Source organism: Lissotriton vulgaris, chromosome 5 (genome assembly GCF_964263255.1).
Source record: "Lissotriton vulgaris chromosome 5, aLisVul1.2, whole genome shotgun sequence".
In the NCBI taxonomy this organism is placed as follows: Eukaryota; Metazoa; Chordata; class Amphibia; order Caudata; family Salamandridae; genus Lissotriton; species Lissotriton vulgaris.
The window spans coordinates 2,028,378,180-2,028,404,520 of record NC_141693.1 but is presented as its reverse complement, the minus strand read 5'-3'; the positions used below and the strand labels follow the sequence as shown (position 1 = coordinate 2,028,404,520).

The window sequence follows — 26,341 nt, the reverse complement described above, 5'->3', positions numbered from 1 at the left end:
AGGACTTTTTATCCACACACCCCTTGCCAGAGAGCTTGGTTGTGCAGGCGGCCTGCTCGAAGAAATCTGCGGTTGCTTTTCCACAGGTTCCTGGGGAGAATGAATCAAAGAAGCAGGACCAGGCTGCTAAAAAAGTTTTTTCCTCGGCAAGCATGGCACTCTAAATCGACTAATGCTACTTGTCTTATGGGACACTATATCCATGCGTTGATGGATTCAGTCAAACAGCTGGTTCCAAAGCTTCCTGAGGGGGATAGGAAGGATTTTCAAGAGGTTGACCCTCAGGCTGCCGCTAGACAGGTCATTCAGAGTCGTCTGGACACTGCTGACTCGGTGGCAAGAGTGATGGGTTCTTCAGTGGCCGCAAGAAGAGCGGCGTGGCTTAAATCCTCTGAATTCTCTGCGGATGTCAAAGCTGCCTTGATGGATTTGCCCTTTGATGGGTCAGGATTGTTTGGAAAGAAGGCTGATGCTGCTTTAGAAAGGTTCAAGGACAGCAGAGCAACAGCAAGATCTTTGGACCTACAGTCCAGAGGTACTGCGGTGAAGAGGTTGAGGTTTTGGCAGGTCCTCTACCTCTTGCCAACCCCCTGCCACCACAGCAAAGCAGCCCTAGATCCACCATTCCGGATCATGTGGTCCCAGTGGGGGGCCGGCTTACCAATTTTCTACGAGATTGGGAATTGATTACATCGGATCTTTGAGTTCTCAATCTCGTGGAGAATGGGTATGCTCTTCCTTTTCGGGAATTTTCCCCCCAATTACCCTCCTTGCCAAGGTTTTTGTGCGGAGGACCACCTGCTGCTCTTGCAGGAAGAAGTCCTGGCTCTGTTCAGAAACGGTGCGATAGAGGTGGTTCCAGAGCAGGAGAGGGGTCAGGGGTGCTACTCCCGGTATTTCCTGATCCCCAAAAAGGATGGCAGACTTGGTCAAATCTTGGATCTCAGGATCTTGAACCTTTACCTGAAGCAGGAGAAGTTCAAGATGCTCACCCTTGCGCAGGTTCTTCAAGCGCTGCTGGAAGAAGACTGGATGGAGTCGATCGACTTGCAGGATGCGTATTTCCACATCCCTATTCTGAAGTCTCACAGAAAGTATGTCTGTTTTACGGTGGGTTGCACCACTACCAGTTTGCGGTCCTTCCGTTTGGTCTTACTACTGTGCCTCGAGTCTTCACCAAGGTGATGGCTGTGGTGGCTGCACATCTCAGAAGGTCAGGGGTTCCGGTATTCCCTTATCTGGACGATTGGCTGATCAAAGCGGAATCTCAAGAGAAAGTGCTCCATCATCTGCAAGTCACACCTCAGTTGTTGCACAGGTTGGGTTTTTCAATAAATGTACCTAAATCTCACCTGGTGCCATCCCAGCGCAACCTGTTCATAGGTGCAGTACTGGATACTACTGTGTGTCGGGCATTCCCTCCACCTCAAAGGATTCGCGACATACAGGAAATTATTCCTTTATTTCACAATGGAGCGGTCGTTCCAGTCCTAAAGGTCCTTCGTCTGCTCGGTCTGATGGCTTCCTGCATTCTGTTGGTCAACCATGCACGCTGGCACATGAGGGCGCTCCAGTGGTGCCTCCGCAGGCAGTGGTATCAGCACAGCAGAGATCTCAGGGAGTCTGTGAGGATCTCAAGAGAAATTGCAGTGGATCTGTCTTGGTGGAGTGTGGAGGGCAATCTGTCTCAAGGAAAGCCTTTTCATCTACCTCCATCTGTGGCCACAGTGATAACGGATGCATTCACTCCAGGGTGGGGTGCTCATCAGGGGGATCTGGAGATCAAGGGTCTTTGGTCTCCAGAGGAAAGGTTGCTTCACATCAACCTTCTGGAATTGCGGGCGATACGTCTGGTGCTCAAGGCCTTTCTCCCTTCCCTTCGCGGGCGGTCGGTTCAGGTCCTGACGGACAACACTACTGCGATGTGGTATGTGAACAAGCAGGGAGGAGTAGGGTCACAGTGTCTCTGCAGAGAGGCTCTGCGTCTTTGGTCCTGGGTTCAGGATCATCAGATTTGTCTGATGGCAAATCATCTGGCCGGTGTTCTGAACGTGCGTGCAGACAGTCTCAGTCAGCAGTTCTCAGTCGACCACGAGTGGAGGCTTCATCCAGAGGTAGTTCGTCACATCTTTCAGACGTGGGGGACTCCTCAGGTGGACCTGTTCGCCACTCGCGATTATGCTCACTGCCCGTTATTCTGCAGCCTCCAGTATCCGATGCAGGGAGCGTTGGGGGATGCGTTTCAGTTGAGTTGGGGCTCACGACTCCTTTACGCGTTTCCTCCCATACCCTTGATTCCTTGGATCCTAAGGAAGATTCGCCAAGACCGGGCCCAAGTCATTTTGGTCACTCCGGATTGGCCAAGAAGTGTGTGGTACACAGATCTTCTCCACCTCTCCTCGTGCCCGCCGCTCCGTCTCCCTTTCAGGACAGATCTCCTCTCTCAGATGGAGGGGCAGGTTCTACACCCCCACCTCCGGACCTTACACCTTCATGCCCGGAGATTGAACGGGGCAACCTGAATTCCTTTTGATGTGGTGGAAGTCATTCTATTGGCCAGGCGTGACTCCACTAAGTCAATCTATTCTTACAGATGGTCTAAATTTGTGAATTAGTGTGGGGAGAAGTCTATTGACCCTTTGAGGGCTCGTTTGTCAGATATACTCCTATTTGCCCTTTCTTTAGCGCAGCAAGGTTTTGCTATGGCTACAGTGAAATGTTATCTTTCGGCTTTGTCGGCTTTTCTCTGCCTGCCGGATCAGCCGTCCTTCTTTAAATCTCCTATTGTTTTAAGATTTCTGAAGGGCCTTACAAATAATTTTCCTCCTACTCCCTTTATTGTGCCTCAATGGGACTTGAATCTGGTGCTTACTTTTCTAAATAGGTTCCCCTTTCGAACCTCTACATTATTGTCCTTTGAGGTTGTTGTCTTTTAAGACAGTCTTCCTTGTTGCAATTACCTCGGCAAGGAGGGTACGTGAGCTTCAAGCTCTTAGTTCGAAGCCCCCATTCTTGACCATTCATGCTTCTTAGGACCCTCACCCTTCCAAGGAGGAGGAGCGGCTTCACCGTCTGGACCTAAGAGGGCAGTGAGCTTTTACCTTGATAGGACTAAGGACTATCGAGTTGATCAGCTGTTTGTTGGTTTTGCTGGTGGCAGAAAAGGAAGAGCTGTGCACAAGCGCACACTTTCGAGATGGATAATTCTATGCATCAAGATCTGCTACGCCCTGGCTGGTAAGTAACCTCCAGAGGGTATAAGATCCCACTCTACTAGAGCAAAGTCTTCAACTTCTGCTTTGTCTAGGGGTGTACCTGTTGAGGACATTTGTAAAGCGGCAACTTGGGCCTCCCTCCACACTTACTGCTTGGATAGCGAGGTGAGGAGGGATGGCCACTTTGCGCGTTCTGTCCTCCAGGATTTTCTGGTATAGGAGAGTGGACACCCTCCTCCGGGAGACTGCTGTGGAATCTATTCACAAGGTGAGGAATCCACTGGCAGATGTATCTATCAGAAGAACAAGTTACTTACCTTCGGTAACGCTTTTTCTGGTGGATACAGTATCTGCCTGTGGATTCCTCACTGACCCACCCGCCTCCCCGTTGTCCACTCTTCTATACCTGAGTAACTGTGATGTTAATGTTTTTTATTGTTGAAGGAAACGTTTTATTTCTATTGCTTTTCTGCTTGGTTTCACACTGTGTGTTTTCTTGACATTTGTGTACTGTGTATACTATGTATATATCTACTGATGTTGGTCCGTCCGTGTGCCTCGAAGGCACGGAAAAAAGGGCTCAACTGACGTCATCACGCTGGCGTGGGCCTATTATGGAATCGGTGACGTCAGCGGAGTCGCGCGCGGTGTCATGCCTCTGAGTCGTTGTCTACGTCGGCGCGAAGCTACAAACAGAATTTCCGAATGTTGCTGACGCAAGGGGATATTCACAAGGTGAGGAATCCACAGGCAGATACTGTATCCACCAGAAAAAGCGTTACCGAAGGGAAGTAATCAGGGTTCTTCTAATCGTCATATCCAGGTACTTATAACTCTCTTGCACCTGCCTTATTCTCTTCCAGGGTGGTTAAAGAAGTAATGAGTTTTCTGTTCTGCACTTTTCATCATTTGGAGAAGAATCCACCAGCCTGGAAAATGAAGACAGAACTAGGTCAAATAATTAAGGAACTGTTCAACCTGCTACACAAGGCAACTCTACAAATGTTCTCCTGTAAAACTGCGGTTTATTAGCTAGATCTTCAGGAGTGGGTGTCTGCATCATTCAAGCCTTTCCATAAAACCACCTTAGATAACATTTCATAAAATCCTCTACACACTCCCATTAAGGTGAGCCTCGTTCCAGTGATGTCACTTATGAAGCTGCTTTGGTAATCCCAATTCAAGCACATGAATCTATGAAAGATCCCAGGCTGAAGAAGTTGTATGCCTGTAACAACAGTTATTTAGCATTGGAGTCGCTCATAGATTCACATGCACCGACCCTCTACCAATCTTGAGGCTCCTGAAACCTTCGATTCAAGCTATGTAAATCAGGCAGATGGAGCTTGAGAGGAGAGTCGGATCATTGAGCCTGATTGGCTAGACTCCAGATCATAAAATGAGGTGGATTGGATATTTGAGGTCTATGGAGGTTTATCCGTTTGTTGCAATGTCAGTTTCTGTATTGAAGTACTGCCATGTTAACGTGGATTACAGAGGGTTCCCAAGCTGACATCAGGATGTGAATCCATGCAAGATACCAGGGCTGAAGAAATGCAGTTACAGGTAAAGAACCTTTCCTCACAATACTTCATTGTGGTATTAAGACTATATAAAAATAATTAGTGGTGTTTCGAACAATTGTTGTTCTATATGGTACAGTATTGCTCCTTGAAGGGTCGGTGTAGTTCTCTTGCAATGACATACAGCGGTTTTACAATAGTGACCTTGGGGCAGTAATATCTCCTTGTCATCTTGACAGCACCACACCCTACTTTGTAGCCCTGGACCAGGCCCTGAAATACAAGTGCATTCAGTGAGGGAACATATCAGTAGATGTCCCAGCTGTCAACAGTCGCGCAGCCTCGGTTCTCCTGGATTTACCATGTGCCTTGCTTCTCTTGCAGGAGAGCCTTGGAGTGATGGCCAAGGAAAATGAGGACCTGCGATTTCAAATCAGTCGCTTAAGTGCAGCGCTGGATACTGGAGCGTTCAACAGAGTCCAGGGTGAGTGGCTCAAACGGGGCAGGGGTTCAAGGAGATAGATCTACATCTCTGTAGAACCAAACCAGCAGTGTGTAATCCTTCCTATCCACTTCACTTTAAAGACCTTCCTTGAAGGGTAGGGCATCTTAAGGATTTTAAGTATTATTTGTCCGTATTATTTGTCTCAGTGCCCTGGAGTCCCTTCCGTTTGAACGAAGCTTGATGGTGATATCATATTTTGCACGTGTTTCTGCTTTAAGCCATCTTGCTGCCTGGCATGTGTTGTCTGATCGCTCTCCTTGTACATTTCTTCACTGGCAGTGGTGGGTTTACCAAGTTGTCATCAAGGTCCGAGGCTTTCTTACTTAAATCTCTATAGGGAAACTTGCTACCCGCTGTGCCAATTAAAAGGTCTGTCCCGTTCCCGTATTATGACCGCTAGATGTATGAGGTGTGATGCCTTTTAAGTGTGGGCATGTATTTGTACGTCCGGACTGGTGAGTGCTGAGGTCCATTGGAAATTTACAAAATGGTGTTTTACACTGAGCTGGTGAAGTCCATCTTCCGCATCTGAACCTGCACGTATGCACTCTCCTGCCCTCCTCTGTCAACCTGTTTGCCCAGCCCTTTTGTGTTTAGGGTACACCCTTCCCCCTGTTTGCCCAATCCGTTTGTGTTTAGGGTACGCCTCTCCCCCCGTTTGCCCAATTCTTTTGCCTTTAGGGTGGGACCCCGCCCAAACCCCCCCCCCCCCCCCCCCAAACCCCCCCCACCTCATTTCCTCTATTAGCGATCTCTTCCCTGACGACAGCCCTTCAGTCCAGCACACAGCACTCTTTAGTCAGATCAAACTGGTATTTTGTGGACACTGGGCCGGGAGCTGCCACTATCTGCTCAGAGACAGTAGGAAGATGATGCTTTAAGAGGGGAGGAGTCTTAAAACCCTAGAACAAGGCATGCCCCCCTCCCACCCCCTTCGTTTGCTCTGACTTCATGCCTTGGCCACCAGAGGTATAGACGTACTGGCCACGTCCGGTAGCTCTTAATTCATCTGTTTGTGCTGAGTTCCAAGAAGATCTGCACACCCATATAATGAAAGTATTCACCAGGAGGGACTCCTCTGCTCAGTGGCCCTTCTTCCTTCAGACTCGGTCTAAGTTTGAAAAGCTGGTGGAGTCATCTTGCTGCTAGACCTGAGCAAAGAGGCAAGACCCACCTGTCTAAAAGAGGAGCTTGAGTGTGCCTACCAGGAGGAATGACATGATCTCTGGGGGGAAAATCCAAATATCTTCCAGGAAGGAGCTGCATGAAGACAGACTGAGACTGCCCAGGAGCCACAAGGTCACTGCAGCCCAGGAAGACCATTGCAGCACATGGCCGAAGGGTTGCTCCATCCCGTCAGGGATTGGGCACGGACACACCCTGTCCGGTGCCCCTTCTCATCTTAAATCAGCCCCAGATGGACCAGGAGACAGTTGGCCAGCATGCCCCCAGTGTGCAGCATCGTTACTGGATCTTAAATCAGCCCGAGATGGACCCGGGGGCAGTTGGCCAGCATGCCCCCAGTGTGCAGCCTCGTTACTGGATCTTAAATCAGCCCCAGATGGACCCAGAGGCAGTTGGCCAGCATGCCCCCAGTGTGCAGCCTCGTTACTGGGTTATTAGCACTCTGGTCCCATTCTACTTCCTTCTTCATTCTGCTGCCTTGGATGTCCCTCCGTGGATAAATCTATGATGCTACTGATAAAACTGAGGTAGAAGCAGGCAGGCCTTTTGGGTACTCCTTTGGGACAAACTGTTGGAAGTGGCCCATTGTTGAACTGTCCTCAACTAAAGCCGAATGGCTCATTAGACCATGAATTAGTCCCTGGTTTACAGTCACTGAAATGTGACTTGTGGTGGCAGAACACCGACCACCGAAGCATTCCCTGGAGCACAAAATCTTTTCTTTGAGGCGAGCAATCATGTTATTTGAGTGGTCAGTTGTTGGGATAGCCATTTTTAAGGGCTACTTCCTAGATTATTTTTATGATGCCTCTTTAACTCAAGAGCATGTTTATATACGAAAATGGCTAAATTGAAGTAGAGACAAGGTACATGTATCCTGGCTTATGTCCCCCCCTTAACCCCTCTCCATTTGGCAAGAGAAACCCCAAAAGTCTCTGAAAAGATCCGATTAGATCCAAAGCATCCCATGTACAAGAACACTAGTCACGTTAGTGTGATTGAATCGGCTGTTTAAGAGGAGTAGCTTGGTGCCCAATTTGGATTGCTCTAATATCTTGTCCCTGGTGCACCAGTGGCATTCAACAATACCCATACAAAGAGATGTGGCCTTCGTAATTACCAGTGACTGAGATTAATTTAAACATTCCATCCATCACTTTTGTATACCTCAGTGTGACGCCCTAAGTGGGACGGGTATGCCTTGACTAGGATCTTGTGCAAACTGTGCCACTGAAGTCAAGCTGAACCTGGCTAATGAGCTCCCCCACCCCCCGGCAAACCCTGGCTTGGATTGCTTGTATTCTGGTTCAGGGAGGGCCTGGCAGTTCGGGCAGGCTGGTTCCCATTGGAGCAGAGCCATGGCTGATTTGCTAATGGCTGGGTCTAAACGGAGGTGGCCACATCTCTTTGCATGGGTATTGTTGAATGCCACTGGTGCACCAGGGCCAAGATATTAGAGCAATCAAAATTGGGCACCAAGCTACTCCCCTTAAACAGCTGATTCAATCATACAAATGTTGCGGGAAATCTTTCCATGGATCCCTATGCAGGACAAAAAGACCTTAGTACAGGCCCAACTAGTCAGCAGACTGGATTATGGCAATGCGCTTTTAGTAGGAATCAGGGATGACCTCGCAGCAAGACTACAGGTAGTGCAAAATACAGCGGCGCGGTTAGTCCTGAATAAAACTAGACGTACCCCCTCCCGCCCTCTGCTACAACAATTGCACTGGCTACCTGTGAGAAAGAGAGCTGTTTTTAAACTACTGGTGATGGTGTTTAGAGCTCGACAAGGGATCGGTCCGCTTTATGGAGGAAAATAACAGCCTACAACCCAGTCCTTGCACTAAGATCTAGCAACAGGAATCTGCTTCTCCCCTGTAAAATCAAAAAAGCCAAATCGGGAGGACGTGCATTTTCATATCTTGCCCCTCTCCATTGTAACGGTCTGTCGGATGAGCTACGGGCTTGCCATAGTGTGGAACAATTTAAGAAGCTCCTAAAGACTTGGCTCTTTTAACTGCTGTAAGCCCTGGCCTACTCCTCAGCACTGTGTTTACCAAATGTGCCGAGAGATCCCTGTTGGGATGATTTGTTGCGCAATACAAGTCCTAAATCATAATAATTCAAATATAGTGCCCATCACTTTTTAGTATACTTCAGTGTGACCCATAGAAGGGTGGTCATCTATTTAGAATGAGACGCTCTCTGAGCATCCTAAAGAGAAGGGTGACAGTCGAAGCTCCACCCGCCCACAACACTCCACCCTCTCCCTCCTCCCCTGAAGTTTAATGAGTTTTGATCTAAGCCATTAATATGACTACCCTTTCATAAATCAAGAGGCAGCGAAACGCATTTCTGCTCCAGCTCACCACCCCTTGCAGAAAACTTGCAGAGATCTGCTCCTTAAATATACTTTTTCAGGCTTTCGGTAACTCATCAGGCAGCTGTGACCATCTCCTAGGTGGGTTTGCCCAACAGCCCTCTGCACAAGCCAGAAAACTGCGAGATCTCCTTTCATCTTCATTTAAGGGCACTGCTTTGGTGAGCATGTTTGAATAGCTGGAAAATACAAACTGAGTTTTGGACGAGCATGGGTCTCCTATCCATGGTACAAAGTGCCCTATCTCTGACTCTGGTCTGGGCAGAGGTTCTTTTCGGACGGGCAAATTCCTGATCAGCGAGATCACAGATTCTTTAGGCTTTTATTCTGCGCCACTTTTCCCCTAAATGGTCTATAAGCTGCTGTCAGCTGAGCCTTCAAAATGAAACTGCACGTGCTCCTTTGTCTCTGAACCCTAAGTGCTGAAAGAAAGCTTTTCATGAGTCATCCTGCTACAACAGCAGTGGATGAAGCGGGCTGCAAGTGGCTGGTGCTTCAACCCTCATCTCTGTTGCTGAATGTTGCAAATGTTTTGTCTGAGACTTAGACTAATGGTACTTTTTTGATGTGACCTGTAGCAGCCTGTCTATTCTGAGGCCAGCTAGGAAGTTGTCTACACAGAGCAATAACCGACCAAGCAGCACAGTTTCTCTCAGTGAACCAAATCCTACTACCCGTATCCTGGTCTTTGTTCTACTGTTGGTTTCCCACCTGTCGGGTATCCACGATGAGAGTACTGTGGGCCCGTCGAACAGTAACAGTTGCTAAAAATATAGGAAGCTGGCTCTGTATAAACTATACCAAAATGAGGTATAGTGTGCATAGAGTCCAGTGGAACCCCAAAGGTAGGCAGAGGTAAAAGTAGATAGCACTTTTACTCAAAAGTACATAGCACTTTTACACTCTATTTGTGGTGGTGTGGGCGAGTAGTAAGGCTTTACCAGAGGGTGGCATTTAGCATTTGTTATACACACTCAGTCAGCAAATTATATCACACACTCAAAGACTGAACTCAGACCAATTTGTTTCTATCAAAAATATTAGGTTATTTTATTTCTTGCAAAATTTTATGCAATGTTTACAGTAGAATGCAGGTTCAAATGCAGTTACTTTTTTTACTCTGTGTGATATTCCTAGATATCTCACTGAGACATTTCCTAGAGAAAAGGTAAGCAAATCAGTTTTGGTACATGTTAGAAATGAGATCCCTGGCTGGCCAGGGCTTGCGCCAAAGTCAGTCAGAGACCACCACTCCTAAGTCAGGGCAAGGGAGTTACACGCCAAGATAACCCCTGCTCACCCTCTAGGTAACGTGGCGCGAGCAGCAAGGCTAAACTTGGAGGCGATGTGAGTTAAGTATTTGCGCGCGCACCCCAGCAACAACACCCAAGGCCCACCACAAAGGAAACTCCACACAAGGTTATATATAAAAATAGCCTTTGTATTGTACCAAAACACATTAGATAAACACAAACTTTACAATGTGCCAACAGGCACGGGCAGTATTTACAGGGGATATGTACAAGACAGGGCCACATGTACCACTGTCAGGAATCAGCACTTTTAGAACTTAGCACTAGGTAGAATTAGCACTTAGAACATAGAATATAAATCCCTGTAGCACAAAATAGGGCATAAAGCACACAACCAGTAACCACTGGTAACCGGTAAGTACCACCTACGCAACCCTAACCACCTTAGGAACAGGTCACGCAGGGAACCAGGACCTCACTAGCACCACCTGTACTAGCAAGAACAACCACCTAAGTATCACAATACCTGTAGGGGTAGAAGCACATAACACATGATGCATAACATACATTCAGAGGTGTAAGGAACAAGGCACATGATGCATAAAAACATATAAGTCACTACCTGTGACTGTCCCTAGGCCAACTGGCCTCTCTAGGGCTAGGACGCCCCGTGTCCCAGTGGCAAGGCCTAAACGTAGCAGCTGCCCACGAAGTGCTGGGCAGCTGTGAAGACAAGGATGGGCCAACGCTGGAGCCTCGCAGGCTCTGCGCCACTGACTGGGCCCTCAAGAGCCTCTCTGGGCTCAACACGCACAATGGGGGCTGTGAGCCTCTCAGGGCTCGTAACAACAACTGTGCCCTCAGGAGTGTTGGAGTCCCCCCTCTCTGGGGACTCGAAATGCAAAAATGCCCCCTGAGCCTTGTGGGCTCTGCGTAACAATGTGCCCCTTCGTTGGAGCCCCCCTCCTGGGGACTTGAAGCAACTATGGCCCCCAAGAGCCTCTCAGGGCTCGCAAAGCAATTTGCCGCCTGGTTGGAGAAATGCCTCGGAGCCTCTCGTGGGCTCGACGAATTAAGGCACCCTTGGAGCCTCTCAGGGCTCGTAACAAATACGCTCCTGGAGCCTCTCAGGGCTCCTCAACCAACATGCCCCCGGACATTGGAGTCCCCTCTCAGGGGGACTCGAAAACACGAAATGCCGCCTCGAGCCTCCGTGACGTGTGAGCCTCCTAGGCTCAAAGAAGGAATGCCCCACTCACCGGCTTCCTGTGGCGGGGGCTGACGTCGGTCACGCTGGTGCCGTGGGCGGGGCTCCTTTCCTCCGGGGCCTGGACACAGTGCTCTCCTCGTGACACGGGAGCCTCGCTCCCTGCAGCACTCCGGGGCTCTCCCTCCTCCTGGGAGCCCTGGGGGAAGGACGGAGACTTCCTGTTGTCCCGGAGTACCGCCAAAGCTTGCCTGACTTTCGGGTCAGACCTCAGGCCGGCAGCCAATCCCAGCGCGGCCCGGGGATGACGTGGATGACGTCACGGGGGTGTCCCGGGCAGGCTGGCAGTGACAATTTCGCGGGGCAATGCCGGGTGGGCACCGGCTTGTTTAAAATAAGCAATGAATCGAGGTGGGCACTCGATATGGGGCCAAACCAACGGCACCAGTTCCCTGGAGGGGTGGGCACCTGCCAGGGGTGCAAAACTCGGCAAAAGCGGTGTGGGCAGCCGCGAAAGGGAAAGTAAAGTGCTCCCAGCGCTCAAGGCAGGTCCAGCGCTTCCAGGCGCTGGAGGCTTCAGCAAAGCAGAAAGTAAAGCGCTCCTCATCGCTAGGGCAGCAATAAAAACTCCAACAAAGTTCTTCAGGGGGGCAGGGGGGCAAGGCTGGGCCCAGAGCCAGCTCACTGGGTCTCCAGGCAGGGAGACAATCCAAGTGGCGGTCCTCCTGGCCCCAGAAACAGCAGCAGCCCCCTCAGGCAGGATCCTGGCAGAGAACAACTTCTGTGGGGACACAGCCCCATTTTTATACACCACATTACTTTGTCTTTGTGCAGGGTGGGGGAGAAACCAGTCGCAGCTGGTTTTGGAGCACCCTTGATTTGCTCAGTCACCCTTTTCATTCACTGGCAGGACTAGGGTCATCAGTCGCACCACAGGGGGCGGTGCCAGCATTGTGTGGGGAAAACCCAGCCTCATTCAGGACACAGGTACACTCCTCCCCAGCCATCAGCATGCTAATCTCACACTCACCACCGGGCAGACCCATCCAGCCTTCCTGGAGCCAGGCTCACCAGCCAGCTCCAGCCAATCACATGGCAGGCATATTTTATACTAATATGCCAACTTCTAGAAGTGGGACTTCCGCACAAGACACAATCATGCCACATCCACCATTGCGAAGCATTCAATCACACAAGTTCGCACATATCAAACTCGAGCATGCACACCTCACGCATCAGGAACTACCAGGGACACAGACATTCCCCATGCATTCCTATGGGAGGGCAGGCCAACCTTACTCCATGCACTCAGAGTGCGCACGCACTTTCCACTGGGACACAGTGAAAGTCCGCGGAAACCAAAAATCACCATCACCAGGTCACCATTAAAAGCAAAAAGTTTAGAGGTGAACCTGCCAGAAGGGCCAAGTCCAACAGTACATTTGCAGTTTTTCAATGTTTCATACAAACCAACTCCACACTTAAAACAATTTTCTAGGAAAAACAGTCCATGTATTCCTATGGAGAGAAATTAAGTTAACGGTTTGCAGGTAAGTACAAGTTTGTGGGAGTTGGTATTCTGGGAGTAGAACCAGGGTTCCCCCAGGGTCAAGGATGCACTCTTGAAAACCCACAGCGGCACTAGGGTGGCTGGGTGCAGAGTGCTGAGACCCAATGTTATCCAACTGGGGATAGGGTGCCTCCAGTTGGTGGTTGCTCACGAGCAGGCCACAGAGTCGTAGGAGCAAAGCTCCTGGTGTTAGTCTCAGGGCTAAGAGGGATCTGAGTAAGCACCCAAAGTACACCCGCAGGGGTGGCTGGGTGCAGGGTGCTGTTTTGACTTTGGGTGCCCTGTTGATTTCAATGGGGATTCTCTGGTTGCAACAAAGACTGCAGACTTGGGGACGAAGATCTTCTGGGGGTGACCACTGGTTAGAGAGGTAAGTTGTAATTCCTGGGGTGTTGTGCCGCCCAAGGCTGTGGGACGTCAGGTGCAGGGGTGTCGCTTGGGAGACCCCCTCATCGTGTTCGGCCACCCGAACTCTGGCCGTGGGCGCCGGGTGCAGACTTGCAGATTTGGCCAGAGTCTGTGGGTGAGCAAATCCGGTGCTCACAGGAGAAAAAGTCTTGGTCTGGGAAGGCAGGGCAGGTCCTCCGTGTTCTTGGGGGCTGCTGGACATACCAGAATTTTGCTGGTGCAGGTTTGAGGTGGAGACAGGCCGGTATGGCTGGGGTCAAGTTGGTGTGCGTTCTCCTCTTCTTAGTTCAGCAAGGCTTTTTCGGTCCTTCTTCTCTCGTCTTGTTGATTCTTGTCTGAGGAGGCAAGGTTTGGGGTTGCTCCTAAATACTAGATTTAGGGGCATTGCAGGTAGGTAAAGGTCGAGACCAATGGGTCCCTTCATTGGGGGCCCCATAATATGCGACACTCCAGTGGGAAGGGGCATATGCCTTTCTCTGGTTGGTGGGGCTCCCCCATCTGCAAGATGGCGGGGACTTGGAGTTGTGCTTCACCTCGCCTCCTCCACCTGGGGGGAGGGGTTGGCAAAGGTGGGCACACCTCCCTTCCTCATTTGTGTTATCTCACCGATTTTCCTACCCGAAGTGGGGGTCAGAAGCGGTGGGGGCCAGTTTCTGGGAGCAGTAAATGACTTGGGTAGCTCACAAAAGCAGCAAGCCTTTGAAGCTTCCCCTTTGTGGACCCTGTCCATCCTGGGGGAGGAGGCTTGGCACCTTGTCCCAGGATATGCATTGTTTCAGACCCCGAGAGCAGCAGGCTCTAGACCCAGGGGTCCAAAAACATGTCTGGTGGTGGCAGCTGAAAGCAGTCACTTAGCAAGTCACTAGAGTTAGATTGTTTTTCAGGGGACATCTCATAGATGCCCTATGAGTGCATTTTTCATTAAATCCCACACTGACGACATTGTGGGTTTAATGTGCTGAGAAGTTGGATACCAAACTTCCTAGTTTTCGGTAAAGCCATTATGGTGCTGTTGAGTTCGTAATGACAACCTCCCAGCACCATATATTCCTAATGGCAGCACTGCACTTAGTGTCTAAGAATTGGTTTAGACACTGTAGGGGTACAGGGCTCATGCACCTGTACCCTCACCACTGGTATACTGCACCCAGCTGGAGGGGTGGCTTACCTATACCAGGACAGTGGGTTGTAGGCATGGTACACAGGGATGTGTGCTGTGTTGACGCTTCACTTTGTTCTGCACCACAACACACAGCCTGCAATGGCAGTGTGTTTGTAAAGGTACAGGGCCTCTAAGGGTTGCCCTTTAAGTGCTGCAGCCCTTAGAGGCCTTCCCTGACCACAGTGCCCTTGATGCTATCTGGTTGCTGATCGAGAACATGGAAAATAAACCTCCCGGCGAGATTCTCAACGCGGGGAGGTCAGGTTTCTCATTGCGAGTGGTCACGTATGATCGCGACTGCTCGCGATGAGAAACTACCAGTCCGCGTTAAGAAAGCTGCTGCTTGAGTACAAATCTACCCGAGCAGCAGAAAACGACCGCTTGCACTGTGCAAGAATCCGCTTGCAATGATTGCACAGTGCCGGATGCTTGTCCCCACTGTGCAATCAGTGCGAACAGCATTTCCCTACTGCACTACGCAGTTCGCATAGTGTGCGTAGTGCGAAGTGCACTTCACGTAACTACACGTAGCGCTACTACGCAGACTACACCCAGGGTTAATCTACACCCTGCTCTGTTGTGCCCTGCACCCTGAAATGCTATTCATTGAAAAACTATCTCCACTTTGAGGTGCCTGTAGTCCATGCTACAGCTGCTTCTGTAGGTTTCCACCATCACATAGACTTGAATGTTATTTTCAAGGCTGCTGCATTCACCAATGTGTTTGCTAATGCCGAAGCAGCCTTATTCAAACATCTTTTTCTTTCGTCTCTGCATCCTGTCTGTGTGCAGCCTTTATCTTACTATGGAATGATCTTCGTCATTTTGTAATATTTGTATGAGTATAGAAACGGAACACGTTCCATCCAGACTCCGCTTACTCTACCCCTTTTTCACTCACCTGTACAGTTTGAATCCTTGCACGCACGTTTGCCACTTTGTGCCTTCCACCAGACTGGTGATACTAGCTGAGAATGGAGCCGCGTGGATGGACGGCCGGCTGCAGTCGTGGCCCTGCAGATCATGTCTTATGAGAGATGCTCTTCTTATTCTTGATCATATCCCTCCCCCTGGTATAATGAAAGCTGAATACAGCTCATGAGGACATTGAGACTAGTTACCAGCACATGATCAGGTGATGCCATGCGGTTGTCTGGAATACTGTGATTTCCCTCAGCCTTTGCGGTTCTAGAAAGAGCTTTGTGACCCCATCTTGAGCCACAGGCTTCAGTTCGCTTCATCTGCCTGACTGTAGTAAGGACAGGCGGTTGGACTGGCACTTTGGAAGCAGACAGTACCTGCCCATTGGCGACTGCATTCAGGTGTTATTTACTCACAGTGAAAGACTTGTGTTGTGCAGAGGTACTCTGGGGTCCCGGCCTGTGACTAAACATCTTGTGAACATATAAAAGGGGATTGAGGAATATCTGAACAAAAGTCAAAGCCATGTGTAACTGGTACTTTTCTGACTCTAGCCGATGCCCATGATTGAGAAGCTTAGTCACAAATGTCTACGGTATTCGTTGTACTTGCCGCTTGCATTTTTTGTGTCATTGTTAATGGTTTTGCACAGTGCTGTGTGTGTGTGTGTGTGTGTGTGTGTGTGTGTGTGTGTGTGTGTGTGCATTCCTAAGCTGCAGCTTGCCTGTCTTGCTGTCCGGTCTGTTTGCTGTGAGATCCTAGCATCTTTGTCGATGTCATATGTGCTTTACTCCTCCTTCACAGGTGATGGGGTTGAAAGTGAAATGGTTGTCTCTGATGAGATGCAGAAAAGCTCACTTGAAATTCCAGATGACTTTGAGAGCCGAGAGGAGATGGTGAGGGTTTAGTTGCTTTTAATTGAGAGATTTCATCTTACAAATATCACATCTGCTCTGCGCACCCGTGCCTGTAGCTCTACTGACTCTCAATCTCCTGTTTAGATCAATTTCGTGATGGTGGCCGTGAATAAAGTGGAAGCTGAGCGGGAGGAATTGAGGCAGCTCTTGGCAGAGCAAAGACAAAAGTGCCGGGGACTACAACAAGAAGTCGCAGTTCTAAGGCTTGAGCCGAAACCGTACCACCCACAGCTCGGAGCAGGTGTGAGGGCATGCAATGGTGTAAAGTTTTAGGCTTGTCCGGCCTTCGTGTGGTGCTTTAAGCTGTACGAAGCATCTGAAGTTCGCGCTTGTTCTTGAGTGTGTTCAAACAGAATTCGCTAAACACGCCTTTTGTTCGCGTGAGTCTAAATGGTTGCGACATGCACCTGCCTCTTTCTGTCCAGTGGATGCTTTTTGAACCTGTTATTTTTCCGATGTATGGATTCTCCAGCACTGGATCTTTAATGAATTCACAAGCTTTAATCCTACCCCATCATTGAGCTGGGAGGCACCAGCTACTTTAACTAGGAGTGTCATTTTTGTATTTATTTTATTTTATTTGCAAAAATGTATAGGCCTGGCTAGACCCAGAGGTGTCAGAGTGCTTTACATTAGGATGAACGAGTTACAAGTAACATAGATACATCCAATGAATCAAAGAGTCGCGTTCGGACCAGCAACTTACAGGTAACATAGATACATCCAATGAATCAAAGAATCACGTTCGGACCAGCAACTTACAGGTAACATAGATACATCCAATGAATCAAAGAATCACGCTCGGACCAGCAACTTACAGGTAACATAGATACATCCAATGAATCAAAGAGTCACGTTCGGACCAGCAAGTAACAGGTAACATAGTTGCATCAGTTAAATCAAAGAAACACAGGGGGAGGAGGTGGGGGAGGAAACAGACAGGGAGACAAGGAAAACCATGTCAGATAACCGGCTGGGTAGGTGACGGCCAAGGGGGTAAGCCAGAGCCAGACTCCTCTTTAGCTGCATAGGACAGCTCCACCGGGCATCAGCGGAGGTTGCTCGGGCTCCGCAGTAGTAGTAAGCAGTTTAGGTATCTGCCCAGGTGACATCGTCCTAGATCTAGAGAGCTAGTAACAAAGCAGTGTTCAGTAGTTTGGTCCCTTTGGTCCCTCGGGGTTGGGAGTGCCTCTGCTAGGTAACAAGGAGACTGACTGTTCCTCCAGATGTATAGATATTTTTAATGGCTCTCTGATTTCAGAGCAGCCCCGGCTCGGGCGCTATCTTAGGTTAGTCCCTGCCTCGAGTCCTCAGCCCTGATTAGGGTCAGAAACGTCTCAAAGTCCCAAGGTAAACACATTTGGGCTGGTGGGAGGGGGAGTGGAACGGGAGTCCTCAGGAAAGCCAAGCGAGTGAATTGGTCCACGCCACCATTCACCCTTTGGACAGTTGCTCCTTCCTTGCCAGCTCCACCTATGCGCGCAGAGTCTCCAGCTCAGCTGGCATCTTAGGATCAGGCGCCCGCTTCAACAAACTCACCGGGATCCTCCCCAGGTCCAAGGGAGCGACAGAGGGTGGGGGTGGAGGACCCCCATTTAAATCCCTTTCGTGCTCCTGCTATTGAGGGGTCTGATCCCCGCTCGGGGTGGCCGCGCTTAGGATGTAAAATGAAGTGGTGGCGTGCCACGTCTCGCCGGCTCAGGCGGAGCTCTCACCTTTGCTTCTGCTGGCCGTGTACTATCGGCGCCCCGACCATCCAGAAGGCTGTCAACGCAGTGAAGTCAAATCGGGATGTTGGCCGAGGGTTGGAGGGGTTGTTGACTGGTAAAACACGGAGGCCGGCTGCCTCCGGGTGCACTTCCTGCGGAACCAGGCACGTCCTCTCAGCTCTGCAGGAGCCATCTCGCGTAGCCATAGGCGGGACGCCACAGCTCATTTCTCTGCGACGTTAAATCGGAGATGAGCGAAAATGATCTTCAAGTGATCAGCCTGCATTCCAATTTCGGAAACTTTGTTCAGGGTGGGAGAACGAGGCGGAGGGATGCCGCTCAGGAAGTTTGGAAGGGAGGTTCAACACAGAGCATCCGCTCAGAGCGGCCTTGATGGGCTGGCTCCGCCCTCTGGTAAACAGGACCTAAAGGTTCCCTGAACATTGTCACTTCAGTAGCACAATCACCTCAGTGTAAAAAGCCCGAACTTCAGTCGATGAGTAAAGAGCATAGTGAACAGCACCCCCTCCCAGAGGCCACCATTCCTGAGGTATTGGACATTGTTTGTGAGGAAGTTCTTGATCAGAGCTCTGCTCATTTTGAAATATTCCCATCTTAAGAGACACATTATAATCATTAGGATGACTTTTTAGAAAGCTCTTTCTTCTTGGAATAATTTTCTAATCAGATGCTACCTAACTGGGGAATTTCTTCCTCAAGACAGACTGAATTTGTAGCTGGGAGAAAATATTTATCTGAGCCCACTAAAATTTTGTTCAGGTGTTTTTATGTTTTTTTTAACCGCATGCGCGCTAGCGTTATTCTGCTCGCACGCTGGGTTTTTTAAAAACGCACTTTACGTGACGAGCTGGGCTCGTCATCAGCGTGCGAGGAGGCTACGCCATGACGAGCCCAGCTCGTCATCAGCGTCGAAGGGTTTAAACTATTGGGTCGAATAGAACAACAGTGCTAGGCTAAGGGATACATGTTTGTTTTGTGCGTGTGAATCTATCTTCCATAAATCATCTTCCATGTGGCTTCTTTTTCTCTTATCCCAGGTGTCAAAAGCGCGGAGATACTCCTTCGGGGGTCTATTCATAGCGCTATATAAGCACGCAAATAATAATAATAATATATAAAGAGATATAAATGCGTTATTTATTCTTTCCTTCTGCCTTTCCTGTGCTGTTTGTATCTTGGAAGTGACCGAAAAGAAGGGAAATGGAGATCAAAGGGTGGTGGTTTACAGTCCAGCTGGGGACCCTCACTCACCACTCCCTGCCGTTCCTGCAGATGACAATGAAGCAAAACAATGAGGTTAAAACATTATGGTTGAATCTCGCCAGTGTATTTTGGACGGGCATTAACAAGCAAACCCCTCCCCCCTCTCAGCAGAGAGCATGCCGTCTAAAGAATTTCCCAGGGCAGTAAATCGTTAGCCCCGGCCAGCATTAATGATGGACATGCTGCATTTTCATTGTATCCCATGCCTGGATAGCTTCACGGATGACCAGTAGTGCTGTGCAAATCTACTGATTGATTCATCTCTTGGTTGAAGAGTGGTACTGTTAACAAATTTCCACTGTTAATGAGCTGTGTCAGCAGGCAGACTTGTGAATGAGTTACAAGTCTCCTGAATTGCTCTTCAAGAGGCCGCATTGACTCCCAGGAGTGCTTTTCAAGTGTCGCCGTACCGGAATTACATCCACGCCGCATTGACACCAGCAACAAAGAGGCCTTTGCCTTAGTGGCCAGATCCAACAGCATCTTCCCTACACAGGACCTCTGCGACAAGCTCTCTGTCCTTCTGCAGCAAGATAATCCACCATATAATCACAGCTTCGATCCCTAATCTGATGTTGCAAAATGGCTACGATCTCATCCATGACATAGGCTCTGTCCACATTGACCAGCATCTGCACGGACAAAGCCACCCAAACCATGAAGTCCTTCCTGAATTCCTCCATCATATCAGACACCTACGCCTATACCTGGAAACACATTCCTGTAATCCTCATGCTCAGAAAGATGTTGACAGACCCAATGATGCTCTCCAATTACAGACCCAACTCCCTGCTATAGCACCTGGCCAAAGTCCTGGAGAAACTTATCAACACACTTCTGACCAACTATATCAACCAACACCATAACCTCAAGGATAGCTAACCACAGCACGGAAACAGACGGTTTCGTCACTACGGAAAGCATCTAAATGATCCTAGACAGAGGAGACACAGCTGCCCACACCCTCCTGAATCTCTCTGCAGCGTCAGATTTGGTATCCCACCCTATCTTCACCTTCGCCTGCATGAGAATGGAATCCAGGGTCCCACTCTCCGTTCGATATACTCCTTGCTAACGGGAACAACACAGTCAATTAACCTGCCCCCCTACTCTTCAGAGGCCCTTTACCACATCACTGCTTGCAGGCCCGAAATCGCCGACTGGATGAAGACCGACTGTCTCAAGTTGAACATTAAAAAAACAGAAGTCATAGTGTTCAGGAAGAACCCATCACCTTGGGATTCCACCTGGTGGAACAGATCCACACCCACCCACGCCAAGAACCTTGGGATCATTATTGACAGCCAACTCAGTATGACCACAGAAGCAACACCGTCAAAGCCCCCTACCTCCACACCCTGAGGATGTTATGGAAAATCTTCAAATAGCTCCACACCAGCACCTGCAAGACAACACCCACGGCCTCGTCGCATGCAAGCTTGACTACAGGAACACGCTCCAAGCCGAGTTTATCTAAACTCTCAACCTACTGCGCTGTACCAACATCACCCTGAACCGTATTGAGCTTCACTGGCTCTCCAATACACAAGTGAACCCAGTTTAAACTCTCTCGCACCATCAAAGCACTACACAACAAGGGTCTAGCCTACCTCAGAAGCCAAATCTCATTTCATAAACCAACCAGACATCTCTGCGCGGCCAGACTCCAGCTGGCATGCATCTCATACATGCGTTCCATACGTGCACTTTCTCCCACATTGCCCATAAAGCCATGAATTACCTATTGTTACACATCATTAATTCCTGGCTCCGCAAGCTGAAGACCTACTGTTCGAACAGACCCACTCACCAGACCTAGGTCTGTCTAGACCTTCACCCCTTCAGCAGAGGGATACCCTCCCAGGTGACATTGCCCTTTACAAATACTCATAACGTAGGCCATCGTCTGCGAGATGTTTCGCAAATTAAAGAAAATAAACCAGCACTCAATCCCTGGTAATGTGACACAAAGGAGTCGGTAAAGTGTATGGTATTTAAGAAATGCACACAGGAGAAATAAATCACACAAAACGAAATGAAACTCCATAAACAAGTTTGAAATTGAGACAGATTTGATGACGAAAAATAATACCAAAACAGTAATAGGGGAAGCAGAGTGATGAATTTGTAAAGATTTAAGTGAAAAGAGCACCAGAAATGACAAAGGGCCAATGATAGTCTAAGGAAGCGGTAAACCGGGATCTAGGTGCAATTTGAGTGCGACCACGAGGGAGGCCCAGTCGAATACAATAAGTGGATTGGTCTCAGTGAATGTCTGGAAGTTAAAGAGTCCAAAAGAGTTTTTATGTCCCAACGCAGAAAGGAGCTTTGTCACTGTTTGAAAAGAATAAACTTCAATGATCAGGCCACCGTTGAAAAGGTAGCCGCTGCTGTGGAACCGAAGGCTGGGATGTTTGAAGCAGGTTGGTCCACCTGGGGCTCTAGAGATCTCTCCCTAAAAATGTTAAGTTTCAGTGCAGAATGGGACTTAGTTGTCTTTTCAGAGGAGCTGAGATCCTAAGCTGAAATTGAATCTGATGCCATGGTCACCCTATAGGTCTAGAGGGGAAGGTTTTTTCAAAGCTTCCAAACTTTCTTTGGTGCCCAAACGACCACATGAGTACAAATATACGGCCCCAGGATCTCAGAGGAGGGCATTAAAAAAACTCTCAGGGTATCAGGCAGAGGCCAGCAGCAAAGTCCAGTCCAGGTCCAGTTGCCACGAGTCAACCAGGTACTTCCAGGAAAAGGCCTCTACCAGCTTGTTGCGTTCCTGCGGTCACACAGGAGGTCCACCATCTCTTGCCACTGGAGGTGGTAGACATCATCCTCACCCTCCACAAAGTCTGTCAAAAGAAAAAGTTACTTATCTGCAGTTCTTTTTTGTCCTGGGTGCAAGAGGGGGCAGCTTCAGTCCATCTGATAGATACTTGTAGCCGCAGATTCCTATCCATGGAATTATCCCCAGGCCTTAGACTGTATCCGGAATTCTTTTTGTGAGCAGTCCCTTTGTGCACCGGTAGGTGGTGCCGTTCAGCTCCAATTAGTGTCGTCCGTGCTAGAAGTGACGTGTGCAGTGCCTATACAGGCGCCACCTCCGGCGCGCTGACTTTAGTTCATTTAATTTTGGGGTTTTTTTGTGCTCTCGTCTGCGCATATCTAGGGAGAGCTAACCTCAGTCCCTTTTTGACTGTCTTCTTCGTTTTTTGAGACTTTTCTCCTGGTGTGGCAGGGAAGTCTACAAGGAAGACTGGATTCAAACTCTGTGGGCAAAAAACACAGCCTTTCCCGTGGTGGCAGAATGAGCTACCAAAACAGGCACACACTCATCAGCCAAACGACATATCCAATCCAATACCACAGGAGTTTGAAAATACATGCGCGTTTTTAACCCTTTCACTGCCAGACCCCCCTTCCCATCCCCCACCCTGTGCCATGCGTTTTTTACTATACGTGGTAGTTTGCCCTTAAGCCCCCATAACTTTTCGTCTACATAAGGTATCCATGCCAAATTTGTGTCCTTTTCTTCCAACATCCGGAGGATTCTAAAGGTACCAGGGATTTGTCGATTCCCTTGGAGGACACTAAGAAATGAGGTCAAAAACAGCTGAATTTGGATTTATGGGAAAAAATGGGATAAAAGTGCTACAGAAGAAAGCGTCTGGTTTCTTCCCGGCAAATGGTATCAATAAAGGAGTTGTAGTGCTAAAATCACCATCGTTCCAGCGTTCAGGGACAGACAGACTTTTGTCAGAACACCAACATTTTGTACACAGTTTTACCATTTTACTCAGACATAGCTTTTTTTCCTATTTTTGTGCTTTCAACCTCCGTTCAGTTAGTGATAGAAATGGGTGTGAAACCAATAATGGATCCCAGAAAGCTATACATTTCTGAAAAGTAGACAACATTCTGAATTCAGCAAGGGGCCATTTGTATAGATCCTTCAAGGTTTTCCTATGGAAAGTAAAAGTTGAAATAAGAGTATTGAAATTTAGTTGAAAAAATAGCCATTTGTGCCTACATTTTCACCTGTAAATTCTATCAAACTGTAGTAGATTTTTGAAAGCTTTATAACATTACGTCCGCGGGACCCTTTTGGTTACGGGGTTATATGAGGCTTGTAGGTTCACCAAGAACCTGAGGTACCCAGAACCAATAACTTAGTTGCACCTTGCAATGTTTTTTCATTGTATAGGGGCATACAGTAATTCATTTAGTAAAATATAAAGAAAGAAAAATCGGTATCAAGTAAACCTATGTATTTCTGAAATTGGAACAAGATATGGAGTTTAGAAGCAGTGGTTATTGTACATCTCTGGATTCCCTCTCAATTTTTTATTTTATAAGGTTTGTGGTTCTCTGCTGTGGGCCCCCACATAAGTGAAGTATCACGTTTTTCAGGAGACCGAGGGAAACGCTGGGTGCTGTTAAATTTGTGCCGGCGCAGAGATCCAACAAATTTTCCACACCGAAATGTGAGCAAAATGTGAATTGTTAGCTAAATTTGAGGTTTGCAGGGGATTCTGGGCGATAAAACGCTGGAGGAGCCACGCAAGCCATACTGCCAGCCAAGTGCCATCCACGCACACCACCAGCCAAGCACCATCCAAGCTCATCGCCAGCCAAGCAACAGTCCAAGCACACTGACAGCCAAGCACTAGTCCACACACACTGCCAGCTAAGCACAAGTCCACACATACCGCCAGCAAAATTCAGGTACACAGACAGCCAGTCAACCGCCAGTAAACAGACTCAGCCAAACTCCACTTCTCGCATACGCACAGAATCGTTCGCTAGTGTCTAGTGGGTTTCTGCCCCCCCTGGGAGCAGGTATGCCTGAAAATATCGTTGATCTGCCCCTAGAGGGGGCAGAAGTAGCCAAAATGTGTTCACAAAAAAAGAGGAGTTGGGGGTGGAGGCATAGGCAGTCCTCCCTCCCTCTTTTATATAAAAAAAAAAAGACTATCCCGGGAGACTAGTGGGCTTTTTGCCCCTAGGGGGGCTAATGGGGGCTATTATCCCCATCTGCACCCTTGTGGGGTAGAAAGACTGTGGCATTATGGTGCCCATTTAGGGCAGCCTCTACCCCTAAGTAGCAAGAAAATACATAATCCCTGGTTTGTAGTGGGATTTCTGCCTCCAGGTGGGGGGAGGGGGGGCAGAAAGACCTTTTGCATTGGGGAGGGGGCATTGGTATGCCCATTGTGGGCAGTCCCCACGCCGCTTTTATATAAAAAAAAATACATCCCTGGTGCTTAGTGGGCTTTCTGCCTGCCCCCTATTGACCCCATCTTGGTGGGGGGAGAGGTGGAGGCATTATGCTGCCCATTTGGGGCAGCCCCCACCCCTAAGAATTAAAGAAAATATGATTCCCTGGTGTCTAGTATGATTGGGGGCTGCTGCCCCCATGCCCCCATCTGCCTCCCGGGGTGGCGGGGTAGAAAGACTGAATTCACTATGGTGGGAGCAAAAGCTCTTGCCCAAGGGGCTGCTCCCCCCTCCCTGGTGTCTTGTGGTGGATCCCTGCTTGGGTATCCACTAGGGCGGGGTACCATTGGAAAGGGGAGATTCTCCTTTTTCCAACTATACCTCTCCTGTGTGTTTCGGTGCTTGGGAGGCTGAAGACTTAAGAAGAATTTGAAAGACTTTGACGTGGAAACCCAGAACAAAAAGTTGGAGAAATTGGCAAAAGATATCCAATATTACGACCGAAAAAAGACTTATCCTTACTTACAACCGGAGTATTACAGACAAGACAATCAGGGCCGTTTTTCCAACCGAGGCAGAGGAGGATACAGAGGCACCAGAAGATATACGAATTTCTCTGATTCGTCCTACAGTGGCGACAGCGACAACGACCATTCAGCATCCAGTGCAAACTACCAACAACAAGACCAATGGTACCAGCCACCCGAACAACAACCCCCTTTTTTAGGGGAAGGCCAATGGAGACCACCGAGAGGACGTGGCCGCGGAGGATCATGGAACAACCGCTCGAACCGAGGACACAACCAACAAAACTGGGACAATGGAAGACAGCGAGACAGCACCCCCAAACAAGTACGTTTCCAACAAGAAGACCACGGGGAGAGGAGCACCCGGAGGAAGACCTACAGATGGTAAATAACATCTCAGACAGGACCAACCCGATCATTAACTTATCCAAATACACACTTACCAAGAATGAAAGCAGTATTCTCTGCAAAGGTCTATCCTATGTACCAACGTCTTATCCTAACAAATTTAACGTACAGACGGAATTGACAAGGTTTTTCAGAAAACTGAGGCTGAAATATTTCTTCAGGAACAAACCCACATCAGCGATGACGGCCTTTACAAACCTAAGACCTCCATCTACTTTCATGCCTACGGCATCCTCAGTGGCTCATGAAATTCTAACATATGAAAGTACAGTCATGAGAGATGTTCTCAGAACCATCGACAATAAACATTATGTTAGACACAATATCACGAGAGACGAGAGATATGCACTGGAATCACTGAAGAACAACAGGGCGGTGGTTATCAAGCCAGCGGACAAAGGCGGATCGATAGTGGTACTAGATGTGGAAGACTACAAAGCAGAGATTCACTCTCAACTATCTGATGGTGTCAGCTACAGACCTCTAAGGCGAGATCTAACCAGAGAAATACGCACGGACATCACAGCCATAACAACCAAGGCACTAGAGATGGGCTTTCTTTCCAAAAAAGAGTCTGATTATCTTAATGTGGGACAACCCAGAACACCAACTATATACGTCTTACCCAAAGTCCACAAGGACCCAGCAAAACCACCGGGAAGACCCATCATTTCCGGGTGCGGCTCCCTACTGGAACCACTCTGCAAATATATTGATGTCTTCCTTAAACCGCTAGCAGAGGCCACTCCCACATATCTAAGAGACACCACGCAAGTCTTCACCTTCATTGATAGCAAGCCATTTAACAAAGAGGAACAGATTCTGGTAACAATGGACATTGTCTCCCTATATACCAGCATTCCCCAGAGACCAGCACTTGATTGTATGAGGAGAGTACTTGACGGCCGGGAGCAACCCACCTCAGTACCAACAGAATTTCTAGTGGCACTCTT

The 26,341-nt window shown here is 48.8% G+C and overlaps 1 protein-coding gene across 10 annotated transcripts in view; it reads left to right on the top strand.

The window, feature by feature from the left end:
• Positions 1–26,341, top strand: part of GOLGA2 (golgin A2) — a 375,277-nt gene that overhangs the window by 308,864 nt on the left and 40,072 nt on the right. For all 10 annotated transcript variants that reach the window (XM_086924918.1, XM_086924916.1, XM_086924923.1 and 7 more), the window contains 3 exons: positions 5,123–5,222; positions 16,137–16,228; positions 16,334–16,490. In XM_086924918.1, coding sequence (XP_086781044.1) covers positions 5,123–5,222; positions 16,137–16,228; positions 16,334–16,490 — 349 coding nt within the window. The remainder of the gene's footprint in view (positions 1–5,122; positions 5,223–16,136; positions 16,229–16,333; positions 16,491–26,341) is intronic.